Raw genomic sequence first — 16,327 nt, 5'->3', positions numbered from 1 at the left:
TATAATATGTTGAGCCATTTTGTTCAATTTGGAGTGAAAAAAAATAGACTTATATGGACTGTTTTGTTGTTTACAGCAAGCTCAAGGTTCATACTTAGACATATGAATGATGAAACAAAGTTGTAAATATTCATTACTTAGTGGAATCGTATTTTTAAAAGCACATCTTTGTACACAGAGCATTTGTAAATCCACATTAGTGGTATTTATGTTCCCACATCAGAATTCCTCGTTTGCAGCCAACCAAATATCTTAGGCTTAGATCTTCCTCCTACATGTAATGGAATCACAGTGCTGTCACAGACATCACAGCCATTTTTGTAAAATATGATGTTAAGGAAGACTGAGTTCATTGTGCTATACATATGTAAATGCCTCCCTTTCAATAGTCTCAGGGGAAAGAAGATGCCAGTAAGAATTCTGAACCAGTGTACATATTAATTGTCACCACCTTTCATGGGATAGTAAAGTGCATTCATACAAAGAAAAGCATTAAGAATCAAGGAGGCTGCACAGGGAAAGTGAAGGCATTTAAGTGAGACTTAAGGAAGTCACATGGTAAATTACAATAATCTAACTGCAATCTAGAAAATCACATTCTTTCCTTGTTTGTGTCTGTAATGAGGTAATGATGCAGATCCTCTGGCTTCAGACAGCCACTGCAGATTTACAGCAGCCTAGAGAAGATGAGACTGCAGCACAAGTTCTTTGTTATTGGTGTGTACCCCTACAATGATATCTGAGTTCAAATAGCTATTGGTATAATTTGAAGCAGTGAACGTGTTGTTCCTCAGTAGCTCAAACTCCTTTGAGTGTCAGAAGCGTAGGGGACTGGTTATCACAGAGCACACTTAATTGATTGTTGATCCTGTATGTTTATGTGTTTGTGTGTGTGAAGACATTCTGAGCTTCTGAAATCCAGCTGTGGATCAAAAATCCACAGTATGACTGAATGATTGGACTGAAAGTTTTACAAATAAATTATCTGGACGGAAACACATCTCACAGGGATGCTTCTGTGCAAAGAAACTCCACTGGAAACCACCATGTGTGCTTGAAGTAGATGACCTCTCTCTCTGATTGGCATCTGCACAGATTTGAAACAATTAGAACTATGCAAAAATTTTAATTTCCTGAATCAAAACAGGTAATTCAGCAAATTCCCTGCTACATAGTATAATAAGGGGATGCAAATCAATTTCTGATGGCTCCTACATAGCATGACTTGGAGATTACCACTCCCAGTTCCACCTTTTGCTTGGGGATTTAACTTGAGTTCTGTCTGCTGCCCAGACGTGGCTGTTCACAAGAAATGAAATGCTGTTTGCTTGTATAATTTCCCTCCATGCAGTCTTTGGTCATTCTGTGCTGCTTGTCTCTGTTGAGGCTGCTAAATGAGTTGGTATTACCTTAATGAAAGTATTGAAAGTGTGGTTAATGCTGCTAGACTCCATATTTAAAAACATTTTTTGAAATCAAAGTGAATATCACTAAAATATTCTCTTGTGGTTCGTGGCTCCAATAACCAGTACAATGACTTAATTGGCATTCTTGTGCAGTGCTTGGATCTTTGCCAGTTAATGACCCATTGCTGCAGTCTGCACAGGCAAATTGCCCCTTCTGTCCGGCTCTTCAAGCTGATGGACTTTTGCCCAAGTAATGGCTGCAGGCTCCTCTTCTCAGCTGGCACGGACCCCAGGACAACCATAAACATCCCTGAAAGGATCATAATATGATATATTGGACAGATTCTGATACGCCTCACGGTAATATACCACCGAGCAATTCTGCTGAAGTCAGTGACTTTGGCAGTGGTGTAGCTGAAAGAAGAAACTGGTCCCTACACTGTTGCTTTCTCAAGTAATGAAGCACTTGCAGGCTGTAGCTAGTCTGTGTCCCTTTAGATGATGCAAGTTTTTGTGAATCCTTTGTCAAATATTCAACACAGTTCTTATTTTTGTTCTGTTTTCAAATGGTTGCGTTGTCTCTTCCCTCTACAGGATTTTCCATTCTTCAGGCCATTATGGAAGCAGCAGTACAGAACAACTGGCAAGTGACAGCCAGATCTGTAGGAAGTATAAAGGATGTTCAAGAGTTCAGAAGAATTATAGAGGAGATGGACAGGCGGCAAGAAAAAAGATACTTAATTGACTGTGAAGTGGACAGAATCAACACCATTTTGGAACAGGTATATGCTTTTCAGAAATTGTGATCTCTCTGTGACAGACATCATTAATGTTTCCAGAACTGTCTGTTTCTAGAAATTAATTAAATATCCATTGAGATATGAGTCCCAACAACTGTCCGGTTACCTAGTAAAATTAAAATGCCTCAGTGATGCTCATAGTTGGTGGCAGCACTTAATGTAACCTACCAGGAAATGTCTCTGTGATATTTTTTCCCAAATGTTAATAATGAATTATTTTTAAGTAGGTTAAGAACCTAAAACCTCAGCTGCCAGAGGAACATTTCTGGCATCTGGGCTACTTGTCGGGATTGCAAGACAGGTGCAGTTGGTTGAGTGGAACACGAAACAAGAAATAAAAAGCCAGTGAAGTAGTTTTGAATCATGTTAAAGAATTCCCAAATGGAAATATTGCTAATGAAAAATTCAGCTGATAGTCCAAACAGCTCATTAGCACTTTCTGGTACATAAAGCCCTTCCCTCTACACAGCCAGTGCTGTTGACAGGCTTCAATTGTGGGTGATAGAGTCTAAACACCTTTACTGGGAAAGATGCACTTTTGGGTGACTGCTTTGTTATTGCATGGCCTTCCCAGTGTTTGCTTTCTCTCAGAGGAATGGCCGTACCCCCTGGCCATCCCATGGTGCCACCCAGAATGCCTGTGCCACTGGCTCTGCTGTACAGCGTGCTTGAAGAGGTATAGTTACAGCTACACATTGCAGGGAGCAGAAGCAGGACAGGTCCCTGCTGCCTGGGCTCACAGCAAAGCTGGTGTTGGTATGGAACCAAATCCATGATTCTCATTTATTCGTAGGTATGTGGGAATTCACTTACAATAAGACTGAAAGACCCTGTGATTATTGCCACTTCAAAAAATTTAGCCGTGGGTTTATAGTATGGAATAGATCAGAAGTAACGTTTTAATTTCATGAAGCATTAGCATATCTCTTAGAAATGTTGTATTGTAAACTAGCAGCAAACTGACCTCAGTGCCATAAATACTGGGAAATGGAAAAGCTATATTCACTGAGTTCCTTCTCAAAATATTCAGTTCTAGTCAAGCCTTGAGGTGCATCACTGAGGGCCAGTCTGCGGGGACTGAATCGCTGTAGTCGTGGCCAGGTCCCATAACTGCGGGTTACAGGGGGCAACAGGAAGGAAAGAGGTGCTCAAGAGAATGTAGTACAAGCCAGTGGTGGTCTGTAACTAACAGCTGGTGTCATTATGATACTAGTACACAGCATTGCATTTTACACTGTATTTTTAGTCAAAATGGTGAGTGCTCTCTTTAGGGAAATTCATACTGCAAAGTGCAAGAAACTTCTGTCTTCCCCCTGGCCCTTTCATTTGCTCCCGTTCTTGCAAAAGATGCAGAACACCATACCCACAGCCCACTCTTCAGAAAATTATGCAGGAGAGCACCCCTGAGCCAAGCTTAAATAGCTGTTTGGGCCCACTCTCAGCTGGGGAACAGGCCTTTTGTTGATCTAACTCCATTTACGTTTTGTTCTCTCTTTCTTATACTGTGCAAGTGAGAGAAAAAAAAATCAAACCATTCCAGTGCCTAAAACGAAAGCTATATACCAAGCAAACCATATTGCAAAAAAATGGTGAACTCTGCTTCTCTCCTTCTTCTGCAAGCATTCTAAATTCAAACCTAGTGAAGTTTTAATTTTATTAAATGTTTGATTCATCTATCAACGTGTGTAGCATCTGTGTAACTAAAGATTTACTGTTGGAGCCTCCAGGTTTCCCCAAACTCTACAGTACGCTGTACACTACTCACACTTTTGCATCACTGAAGCCTTTCTATTGTCATTATTGCATTGATATAGCCCATCTCTGTACTGTTAACTGACTCTATTATGCCTGCTGTCCATCTTTTGAACTTTATTTACACAAAATTATGGCGTTTCCTTGAAATCTTTATCCTAAATTATCTCCAATATTTCTAAAGGTCTTAAAACTTTCTTGCAGTTGGATTTTAGGACTGTATCAACCAGTTTTAGCCAATTGATTGAGCACTGTCAGTCCATTATTTTGCAATCAAATCCTGTGGACATTTTCACACATAAATACTATGTCATATATGTTGACCCATTGATGTAATGTGACTGTTTCTACTTAATTTCATTGAAGATACTCATGAGCAAAATTGCTGGAAATGTCTGAATCAAAAATGGATTTAGAACTTTTTGTTTAGGAAACCAAGCTAGATAGTAAAGCAAACTAAACCTACCTGCTGAGATAAATACTGTATTACTAATCAGGTCTTTTTAGCAATCTAACAAGAGGAGTCTGGTTATGTAGCACTTTTTTTTGAGTATTGTCCCATTTATTTTACTGGGACCATTCACTTGACAAAGAATTGCCTGAGTAGATCCCAGGCTGGCGCCTCTGGTGCTAAAAATATCTTCTGAAAATAATTTCCGGAGGTTTTTTGATCTGATACTGAAAAGCAATGACTTAAGTTTCTGCAGGGACAGTCAGTAATGGTGGACCCCAGGTTGATAGCTGAACAATTATTGGTTTTAGGCTTTTCCTTTCATTTCGTCTGCTTACCTTGTTATGTTCTCATAAAGTAGTTAAAAAATCTCACAAATATGTGTGGTACTTAAATCCAGCCAGCCAGTTTGCTCAAGGGAATGGTGAGTTGTCTTCTTTATAGCCAACTATATTTGCTGATAGCATACCATTGAGGGGGAAGATAACTCTGGATTTACATATTTCAAATCTAGCATTTTATTGCAGTTTAGAAAGTCAAGTCGGTGCTTTCTGTGGAGTCTAGAAATTCTGCTCAGCTAAGAGGCAGTAACATCTGAGCACGTTAACAGGAGGCTGACTGCACAACTGCAGGTGGCTTTGGAGAGCTTTTTCCCAATGAGAGCAAAGGGAGGGCAAGACTCTCTACCTGTTATGGCAGAGTACTGATGGACAAACTGTCCCACAGAGGGTTGGCATAGGCTGCCTCAGTCCAGCTGCCTTTCCATCCCTCTCCTTTTTTTGTCCTCCTCAGGAGCACATCTTCAAAGGCCAACCCTCCCATCACTTTCTGGGGGTGGTGCCTCCCTCCAGAGGGGGGGTTTGCTGTGGTCACTATGATGGGGGTGTGTGGCACCCATCATTTCATTTTCTCAGGGACAACAGCAGCATTTGCCAGGGACTCTGGATTTCAGAAGCTTAAATAGGACTTATTCAAGAACAAAAGTCATAGCAGAAATAAACAGACGGTAAACCACTAAACAGTCTACACACGTGCTGAGTTTGCTATCAGACTTTTGGGCTCTTGGCCAGGCCATTCGGCAAGCTTGTCAGTTCTCTGCTCCAGAAACCACATATCATGGCTTTGTGTTAGTGCTTGGATTAAATAAGAGTGACCTCTTCTCCTGTATTAGGCTGGTCAGCGTGTGCAGTTCTCTTCCTTTGATGCTTTTTTCAACTGGTTCAAACCAGGGTATACCTCTCTTCCAAAAGAATAGGCTTATCTAAAGACAGGTACTCATCTGAAGATTTTCTTCAGAGACTTCAAGTCCTGCTGGAATACTCTTTACATTCCTCCAGCAACATACAGACATGTGGGTCAGTGACCTTGAGTATTCCATATGCCTTTAGCATCTGGCACATCTGTATGTCCCTATGTTTCCAAGATCTGAAACGTGTCATATGAAGAATTTCTCTTCTCAGGGCTGGCTGGTACCCAGGAAAGGTTCTCTCCCAGATGTCTCCCCCTGGTATGTAAGTGTAAAGTAGGGGAAAGAGGACACCTCAGCTCCTACTCTGCCTGGGTAACCTGTTTTGTGCCAGGTTTCCCTCCGCAGCACATCTCGTTTCATTCCCTCTTCAAAAATCTTGTGACGGGCCCCATATTGTGTCCTAGAGGTGGATGCCCTGCCCAAATCACCTCTGACCCTGTCTCTTCAGCTGCAGAGTGAGGGGAATTAGAGAGATTAATGGTCGTTCTGTAAGTTATCATCTATTTGTTCACTTGCCCTATGGTTCTATAACCATTGAGCAAGTGGATCCGTATCCCTCCTTCCACAACAAAACTATATCCAATCAAATCATCTAGTGGCCTCTCAAGCATACAGATAGCAACACTTATGTCATGCAAAATTCATGAGCTCCCCACGCTTCTTGTCCCTTGATGCTAAAATATTCCAGTATTCCTTCACAGATAGATATAAAATTTTGTTCTCATATACAGAAGAACATTTTCTTCTGAGAACTAACAGTAAGCTTTAGCCTGTTCAACTGTGTATTTAGAGACATATTTTTGAGTTAAGAAATATGTTTTTCTTATTCCCAAGATAACAAGCTGTATTTCAGACTAGAGTGGCTTTGTGTCCATTTAGAAGAAAATCTCCTGAGGGAAAATAAGGAGGAAGAAACTCTATTCAGGATCAAAATGGTGAAACTTTACAAAAGACCTGTTTATTCCAGAGACTGCATGCTTTTATCAAAAGGACACTATCTCCAAACATAGTCATGAAGGTTAGGCTCCAAGGCAATCTCTGTACTGAGTCGAGGTATCTCACAAAGCAAAAGCAATATTACAGTAGAGAATGCAGTCCCCAAAATTTTACAATGACAGTCAAACCATCAAAGACTTGAAGTAAAGCATCCATAGGATTAAGAAGGGTTATCTGATTGACTGAACTCTGTCCATTGCAAGCACTCACTATGGTTTGACCTTTGAGTCTGAAATTTTGAGATTAGGAAGATGGTCTGCGGGTTTTTGGTACAGCCCCAGCTGCATCCTTCTGCAGACCTGTTTAGATCTCAGTGAACTGTGCTCACTGCAAAACAGCTTTCACATTGGGGTGTCATAAGAATAAATACAAAACCGGAGTAGTCGAGTGACCAATGGCCATTAAAAAGTACAACAATAAGGAAAAATGTAAGTGAAAAAATCAATGCCTCTTTCATGTAAGCTTCTTTGTTTATGTGTTACGTTGTAAACAGTCTGGTATGAGTTTGCCTGTATTCTCTGTAGCAATTAAAAATATAATAACTGCCTATAAACACAGTGGGATGCTAGAAGGAGGAGCAGAGCTAAGGGCAGCTTCAGCTTCTGCTTTGCTTATGAACCCCAGTGATGCTGTGTCCTCGGAAAGTACGGTGTGCACGGAGCACTGCCTCCAGAGCAGTGGGCCACCACCGCCTTCTCCGGGGCTCGGTGGCACGGCCGTGTCACAGCATGGTTTTATCCTTTGTGTGGAGCTGTATGGAGCAGAGGAGGGGGTTCAGCTGAGGCTCCGAGAGTATATTTGATATGTACAGTGTTGTGTAATGTCACTCAAAAACTGGTACAGCGCATTTTTACATTTCCAATGAACTAGAAATTTAAAATTTAGGGCATTTCTTCATTAGGCGCCCATGAGTATTGTTGAAACCAGGTTCTAAAGCAGAATGAAAGGTCACTTCTTCCCCTTCACATCCAGAGAGTTTCAGCAGCTCACAGGCGCATCTGGGCGTGCGGGGAGGAAAGGGGAATTACTTCGGTTAGTCAGACCATAGCTAGCGGAAGGTAAGTAAAAAATGGGCATATGTCAAAAGCGACAGCTGCATCTGCCTTAAAGGGGCTGCTTCTATCAGCTGTAAAACTAATAAAGGGCCAGAGATGGATTGCTAAAGCAGAGAGAAATAACACCTTGGGTTAATCTGCCCCACATATAGCACATTTCACACATACCTGAGAATGTCTCTCTAAAGCCGTCATCCAGACTTCATAAAGCAGGGCAGGTTCCAAATGACAGGAATTTAACAGAGTATTAGTCATCCCGCAGAACGACTGAGGTAATGGCACACAAAGCTTAAAAGTGTTCAAAAGACATTAAAGCACAGTTTTAAATGTATCTGATCAGTAATAATAATAATTAATACAAAATGTCTCACCGTAAATGTGCAAGCTGCCGTATGTAGAAGGCCGCTGCCAAGCAACTCTGGTTTCTTATGCCAGAGGCGTATGAACCTGAAGTCACCATTAGAGTTTTTATTTTTCTGTGATAGTAGCAATTACTCATTTTATGTTTTATGATAATTCATGGGATATAAATGCACACACCAATGCACACACATGCATCTGCTTTTGGTATTTTGCATATTTTTACCACAACATTTGTAGTATGCTTTTATGCAGTTACAGGCGTATTTATATGGCAACCTCTGCATTGCCATTAAATGTACAGAGAGCCAAAATCTTTTCTCAGTTAACACTGCTGCAAGTATAGAGTCAACCATTATCCTGAACATTATCCTGGAGACAATATTTAAATTGATACCATTGTGCTCATAGAAAGATTGTATTTGCTTTGAACTTCAGTTAATAGGTAGCTGTAAAAGCACAATTTGCTGCATAGTTCGCCATTCTTTTCAGGTTTTCAGTGCACAGAATTTGTGCATGTGCGTTTGCCCCTAGAAAGTCCTCGGAGGGTCCCACTCATTATTTAGCCCGTGTCCACATCGCATGAGCTGCTTCTGCAGCTGGTACTAATTGTTACCCTGGTTGACAGTCTTAGTAGAAAAGTTGAGCCTGAGGGCCATTTGCGAGAGCCTCTCGCTCCTGCATTGGATGTACTTTGGAAGCAAATGTACACACTGATGCTTCCGTGCCGTACCTGGACTGTGGGGAGAGGATTTGGTCTTCCATTAGCTGTACCAGTATTTTTCAGAAACAACATTCACAAGAAGTCTTTTAAAGATACAGAGTATTTGAGGAAAAGGGAGAGCTGGCTAGAATTTGCTCAACATGTGACCTCCTGAGTTTTTTTGTCCCACTGTATTTGTCCATCTCCCCATCCCTAATAGCTCTGGGAATCTTTTTCACCTCTTCTAAACTCCTGGCTGATTTTAAAATTCCTCACTCACACATCTCTTCCAGCTTTTAAAAATCAGTATTGTATAGAAGTTGCTTTGTTACAGTCCTAGCATTTAATGTGGTTCTTTCTTCTCCATATAAAGGATAAACCCTTTCATCTTTGCAGACATTACCTTAATTTCTGCATCTGTCTCTCAAATAGTTTAATGCTTGAAACTCTGCTTCTAACCAAAAGCTTTCCTTAATTAGTTTCCAAGGCAACCATCTTGGCGACAATTCAGATGAACCAACTGCAGGGAGAGGAAGGAAACACACTATCAAAATGAATAGTAATAGCACAATACCACTGTGCAAACAGGCGTCGTACATCACCAGAGACAACGTGATAGTTCTGGTGTCTCATAAGTTCATTTACAAGGGAAGAAGTCCTAACTCAGTAAAAGAAAAGCTGCACAAGAACGTGTTTCTTTTTTTCACAGCTGACTAAGCCAGGATTAATGGATTCGGTGCAATACGAATCACGTATCTGGGAGAGGAAGAGAACCCCTGGTGCTTTTCAGGGCCCTGCATGCACCAAGATGTTCCCAAGTACATTTCATAGAGCTCTGTTACATTACAGCTTAAATAGCAAGATTTTGGGAGTGGGGACCACCCCACTGGGCTGTTTTTAGCCCAGATGCTGGTGGTGCAGTATGTAAGTCACTAGCAACTGATAGCTCCAACCTCGCAGGGGAAAAGTCCCTAAATATGAGGTCCCTAGGTGTGATCCAAAGCTATGGTGCATTTGCTCTGGGCTACAGATGAATCTGGATCAGGCCATAATATGGCAAAGATCTATCCCAGTGCAAATCACTCACTGCTTGTAATTATACATTCATACATGATTCCTATCTCTTATCCCACCTTCATACCCGTGCAATTCCAGCAGCCTCCCTGGAGCAGATTAAAGCTATAAGGGGTAGAATTTTAGGCCCTATAAGTCATCAACTAAACCTCAAATATAAACTCATCCCACAGTATTCAACCAGTAATATGGAAAACAGCATAACAATTTCAGAGGAAGTTAATGTTCCCAGGCTTAAAAAAAGCCCATGTTACTAAATTAAATTTTTTTGCGTCACATCACGGGCATGCATGTGTCGGTATAATGGCATATGTACTACTGTTTCTTCTAAATCATCTAATGAATAAAATTATCAACAATATACATAGACCCTTAAAAATACCCTGAGTATCTTCTGTCCTGGGAGAATGCATGTAAAGAATCAGAAAGGAAAAATATTGCTGTAACTTTATTACCTCATATGAGTAAAATGGCCTCCCCTGCTGCATAGACTAAGTCTAGTAAAAATAAATTAACTCTTTGCAATCTCTTTTGGTTCGTGCTTTACGCACCAAGTTATATGGGGAATACTGCAGAACGCTGTTTATAGCAAAGCAGAATAAACCTCTCAGACTCTCAAAGCATTGAAAGAGCAAATTGAATGCAATTCTAGTCACAGTAAAATTCCATTTATAATAAAAGGTATAAGAAAAAGTAACATTGTTTTTCCTAGAATAGGTTGCACTGGTTTTTATTTTTTTTTCTTAATTTCATAGGGCATTTAAAAAGGAAAAGGAGAGCTCAAAAGAAAAAAAAAAAGAATGGCTACTATTCAGTATTTTTTGGTCTGCTTGAAGGCAGCGCTGTGCAGTACAAAACCCCTTCCAAAAGATTCTCATGTGAGCATTGGGACTGAATTACTGCGACACTTCTGGGTTATATCCAAATAATAGTTTGAAGTGATCCTGACATGCAGTAATGGTTTATATAAGCAGAATTCTGTTTCCAAGGACTCTTGTTTAATTCCAGGGAGTAATAGTGAGATTTTACTCTGACATGCTGATGGGAGGTGTGGACAAAATAGGAAATTTATGTATTTTTAAAATGAAAAGTGTGTGCCTCAGTTTACCTAATTTCTTCCTCTCTTCCCCTGACAGATATACATCCTTTTATATTTTGAGCAGCTAAGACTGAAGGAGTTTCATTTTCCTTGTGGGATATGAGAAGAAGAAATGAGCATTGTTTATGTTTATTTGTGGTTGCAAGAGAGTGTACTCTTAAGAATGTTCAACATACATTTTCACTGTATTGAAAGCCAAAAAGGACAGTTAGATATCATCTCCTGTGTCACAGGGATTAGGCACATGATGCAAATATCACTAAAGAACTGCTTGTTAGTGATGTGCCGAGAGTGCTGAAGCATTTGTGGTTCCTGCATAAGGTTTGGAAAGTAAGAATAAATGTAAGATTACTATTATTAATAGTCTTTGTGAAAGTGACTTCAGGCGTTTTGAAACTTAGTGAAGGTTTCTAGTCTGGAAGTCAGTTTTGATAGGGCTGATTTTGATATACCCGATGTGGACTCGTAGATTCTACAGTGAGAGCATCCACAACTGCCAAGAAGCAAAGAGGTAGCGTAAGTAAAGAGAGCGTATGTGAAGCTGGAAATGAGGATGTTACTGTGATGGGACCATCTTACGTGGGATAGGAGCTGGTTGCGTTGTAGACTGAAGGAAATTTAACTGTGAATGTTACTAGGGAAAGGCAGTCAAGTCTAGCGGTACAGCCAGGTGCTCTTGTTTGCTCAACTTTTCTGAGCTAAGAATTGACTAAGAAATACCAGTGCCTTTTGAAAAGGTACTGGTGTGTCAGTGAAAAGCACGTGATGGTTACTAAGAAGCTTACCCATCTGAGCGGTTAACATAAATTCCTATTATTTTGGGCTCTCTAGAGTATTGGAGCAGAGATAGCAGCAGTACCTATTTGTTCTCGGGTTAGCAAAACCTCATGTCTCTTCTCAGAGGTGGTAAACTTAGGCTTAAGCAGCGTAAGATGTATTTCCACAGGGCCTTGACTGATGAACAGGAGTGGCCTTTGATGGGGTGAGATACAAGATAGATTAATATTTCAGAATTTATCAGAAGCAGTAGGAAGACAGAATACAGCAAGAATCTTTCTTTGTGTACCTACTATGATTTCAGTTTCCCTGAACACTTTGGAAGATTCATGTAGAGAAACAGAAGTTGCAGAGTCCCAAATGCACTACCAAATCAGTTGTCTTCTAAAAAGTAATTCAAACTTTGATGACAACAGTGTATTGAAAAGCTTGAGACCCAAGTAATGGTTGAACATTGTACCAAAAAATTCTGTCAGATCAGAGAACATAACCCAAATCCCTTGACATCACGGTTGCTGACCTTCTGGTAGTGTCTGACCGGAGAAGGGTTATAGCCCAGAAAGAGGGAGAAGACAGAATGCTGAGCCGGCAGATGTAGAAGATGAAACCAATGGGGAGAGTACCGTAGCATAGCTGGTTTGTCAGCGTCGAATTAAAGCAATTCTGACACTCAACACAGAAAGCTTACTGTGATTTGAAATTTCATCTACACATTTGTTTTTCAGTTGTTTTTTATGAGACCTGAAGTCTCTATGTGAAATTGCAGGCGAGTTTGGAACTTAAGATTTCACAGAGACTTGAGAAAGCACTGGAATCTGTATGAAATTACCTTGGATGTAAAATCACTCCATTATGAACATTTTTCAAGGGAGGATCTTTCTCAAAAGAATATACTAGAACTGTGTAGACAATTAAAATATGGCCTCCTTCCTAAAATGATCTATGTGTGGAAATTACTGCTGCAGAGTAATATATTTAATTAAGTCATGTGCGTCCCGTAAATACAACTGTAAAAATTCCTCCACAACACAACTGTATTTTTACTTCCTTATTCTCACCCAAGAAGCTAAAGAATTCACTAATTACAATTTTCCAACACATAAATCTCTTCAAGGAAGCTCTCTGGGAACAAGTATCTCCTCTTGAGATTATCTTGGCAAAATAAGGGGCAAAGGTCTCAGCAATTTTGAGTGTCCCTTTCATACGCTACAAAGAATTTTTGTTATGATTGTAACAACCCCCCATATCTGATCTTGGTTTTAGTGGAATAGCTGCAAGTGATGAAGGATAGCTTAAGTTTTGATTGATTCTGACATGAAGGTCTTTGTGCTGAAGGACGTGACTTGTGAAGAGAGATGCATTCCTGAGAGCTGTAGCACTGTTCTCATCTGTCTAATCAAAGAAGAGGTTTTCATATAAAGACAAGTTTATTTAATGATTTTTATTCACTTTAAAGAGTAAATAATTGTGATTATGAATGTCAATTACCAGGGATCATAAAACTCTTCATCTCAGTGTCCTCCAGGGTCTGTTGTTTTGCAGTAGAGTATGTCCTTTAACAATAACTGTGCCAACAGATTAGTTAATCTGACAATATTGCTAAGTCACACCAAGGAAAATGAATTCAGGAAAACTGTTTCAGGGCACAGAAAATTCACAGAAAACTTTTTCATCACACTGAAAGAAATCAGGAGAAAGTATGATGCCCTCAGAACCTGTGCTGCAGTTTGTAATTTTTTTCCGAAGTAATTTCTAATGTAACCTTTTACGCCCAAATTAAATGCATATTCCACCACACAATCTTCAATCAGCAAATGTCAGATTTGTTCTGGGAAAACAAAGTTTAGCCATATGGAGGGAGAACGAAGTACAATACAACTTTCAGATGCTGCATTTAATTATCCTCCAAGGACCAACATGCACAACCATCATCTATCTGGAGATGGCCTGAAAGTAAAATTTCACTCTTGATGTGACTGTCATCAAGGAAAGAGGCAAGGGAGAGAAGGGCACAAGAAGGGGACCAGAAAGCAAAAAACTTCAATAAAATGCTTCAGAGGCATCCCATTCCACCATGCACATTTTTGTTCCCTTCTTCTAGGAGACTCCTATTCCCTAGGAAATTATCTCCTATGAGAGACATATTGTGGAAGAGCCAGAAGCTGTTTGAAGAGTGTTTTATAAGCCAAAACAAATGATCTTGATACTCTGCTATAGAGGAAAGTAAGATTTTGGTTATGAGGTGTAGTCACAAACATACAAGGTGGCAGTTGCATGGATGTAAAATTCTTAGGTTCATATACTGCACAAAAATACAAAATACAGCAATTGGGACTGTGTATGGATTTATGACATTCCCTAAGGGACATGAAGCCTCCAAAATGGTGGATGAATTAATCTCAACTATATATCCAGTTATTTTTGTCTGCAACAAATAATACGTGTGTAGAATCTTCATCTTAATATTTAACTAATTCTTCATTTAATATTTAATTCAAATTTAATGTAGTATTCATTCTTCATATAAACGAAGTCATTGTTTACCGCATATTTTACAGCATCACAATCCCTGGTGGCGAGATTCCCATCCCATTAATACTAAGTGAAGAAATGAATCGCCTTCCCTGGGTTTGCACTGCAGTTACAATCATGAGGTTTTGACCCTTTGTGTGAGGGAAGCCACTTTTACCAAACACGGAAATGGCTTTATTTCCATGGAATTAAAGGCAGGACAAATATCACTTGTTTGGGTGTGACAGACCACCACTAGCTGTGACATACCTTTTGCCACTGCAGGATTGCAGTTCCTTTGGAACCTCATATGTTGGTGCTGGTGGTGTTGGTGTGATAGAAAGAGACAAAATAATGACACCAAAAAAGCTATTTTTTTCAAATTTACTCAGGGAAGATCTAGCCTTATCTAGTGTTTATAATCCTCAAAGGGAACTCGCTCTCTCTGCTGGAGCATGTGTGTATTGGAAAACAGGGGAGTGGGCACGGCAATCTTACAGTAAAATGGATCTACTGAGGTTACAAGGGATCTCATTTTTACTATGGCATCTGCTTAGATGAGGAAAATCCTGTTCACATTTCAGGAGAGCTTTTATTTTCTGTTCTCCTCCTATTTATCCTACTCCTATCTGGAAAATTTACATGACGGGGGTGACCTGTACAGAGTAAACATAGTGAGGAATGATTATGTGTGGCTGTCAGACGCTATTGTGCCTTTGCCCACATGGTAACGCTGTAGAAGGTAACGGCATTGCTGTTAGCAGTGCACTGACCCCAGACAACTGAAGTGCTGTGGCCACAAGCCCCATGGGCAGCTCCCCCACTGGAGCAAGGGTCTACAGGAGGAGATGGAGGCCAGGGAGAGGACTCTCTTCCAGGTGAAGGGCTTCTTTAGTTTCTCATTTTCTTGAGCGGTAGAAACAGAGCTGAGATGCATTACATTGCAGATGCCACTTAAGATAAGCTAAACGTCCTTGCTGACATACTGACATGCTAACATACTGACTAGAACTTTTTGGGCCTCACTTCAGCTTTTATTGAACTAATTGGACTGTCACCCTGATGCTCTCTTCCTCCCCTTTCTTAAGTGCACCCTGAAGACCAAATTAGGCGGTGCCACTGGTTCAGTAGGGTGCTGCATCACAGGGCACTACTTTTCAGTCATGCAATCCAGTATCAGGTAGGAGCTGCCCAGATCTGAGATAACCTTTAAGTAACTCCATCCTCAGAATAGAAATACTGTCAATAGGGATAGAAACTGGAAGACACCTGACCTGATACCCATTAGAGAAGACAGTGTGCTCCACAACAATTTAAGCTTGCCAGACAGTTGTTGCCATGCTTGAGGTAGCAAGGGCTTGTTATCCGTGCTGTTCCCACAAAGTGCAGTCAACACTGATAGCTGATCCTGACAATGCTGTTGAAATGGTTTTAGACCTGAGTCCATTTATCTCTTTTGCTTGTTTGCTGCTGAAAAGGATCATGCCGTCACTTCTGGCATTTGCACACTGCTTTGAAGGCAAAGGTGTCATAACTGTATTTCTATAGCAAGGTATGAAGCCACATTACTGCTCAACTGGAGGTATCTGAGCTCTCCTGTCCTCAGAAACTTACACATATACTTAAAAATTGGTAGAAATGCTTGAAGTTAAATGTGGACTTTTTGCATAAGTGGAACCCAAATTAATGCATGAAAAACCTCAGCAAAGAACAAAATCCTTTTTTACTCTGAGCTTATAGGAAATCTCATTTTTCCTGCTGTCTTTTTAAAACCTAGGAAAGAGAGTTCTAGAGTTGAGCTGTCTCATTGTTCCCAGACATGGCCAAAATGGAAAGACACATTACAGCAGGTGAGATCTCTGCCTGTCATTCCATTTAAGTGGCATATTTCTGCCATTTGTCAGGTATGAAAAGCACAGTAAAAATCTTTAGACCTTCTTTGTGGCAATACTGCCTGTCAGCATCAGTATTTTATGTTATGGAAAGAACTAATGGACTCATAAAATAGCAGGGTTTTGAGCTGTAGATGAGGTAGTCTGTACTTTTGTGATCTGATTTTTTTCTTTCTTTTTTCATTTGTAAATAAAGGATGAT

The 16,327-nt window shown here is 40.3% G+C and overlaps 1 protein-coding gene across 5 annotated transcripts in view; it reads left to right on the top strand.

Moving 5' to 3' along the window:
• GRIA3 (glutamate ionotropic receptor AMPA type subunit 3) overlaps nucleotides 1-16,327 on the top strand; it is a 155,684-nt gene that overhangs the window by 68,186 nt on the left and 71,171 nt on the right. For all 5 annotated transcript variants that reach the window (XR_012589003.1, XM_074600602.1, XM_074600603.1 and 2 more), the window contains exon 4: nucleotides 2,001-2,188. Coding sequence is in view for 4 of the 5 variants with exons in the window: in XM_074600602.1 (XP_074456703.1) it covers nucleotides 2,001-2,188 (188 nt within the window). In the remaining variant the exon portion in view is untranslated. The remainder of the gene's footprint in view (nucleotides 1-2,000; nucleotides 2,189-16,327) is intronic.

Source organism: Larus michahellis, chromosome 9, assembly GCF_964199755.1.
Source record: "Larus michahellis chromosome 9, bLarMic1.1, whole genome shotgun sequence".
In the NCBI taxonomy this organism is placed as follows: domain Eukaryota; kingdom Metazoa; phylum Chordata; class Aves; order Charadriiformes; family Laridae; genus Larus; species Larus michahellis.
The sequence above is the reverse complement of the archived record's forward strand: the minus strand, read 5'-3'. Positions and strand labels throughout refer to the sequence as shown.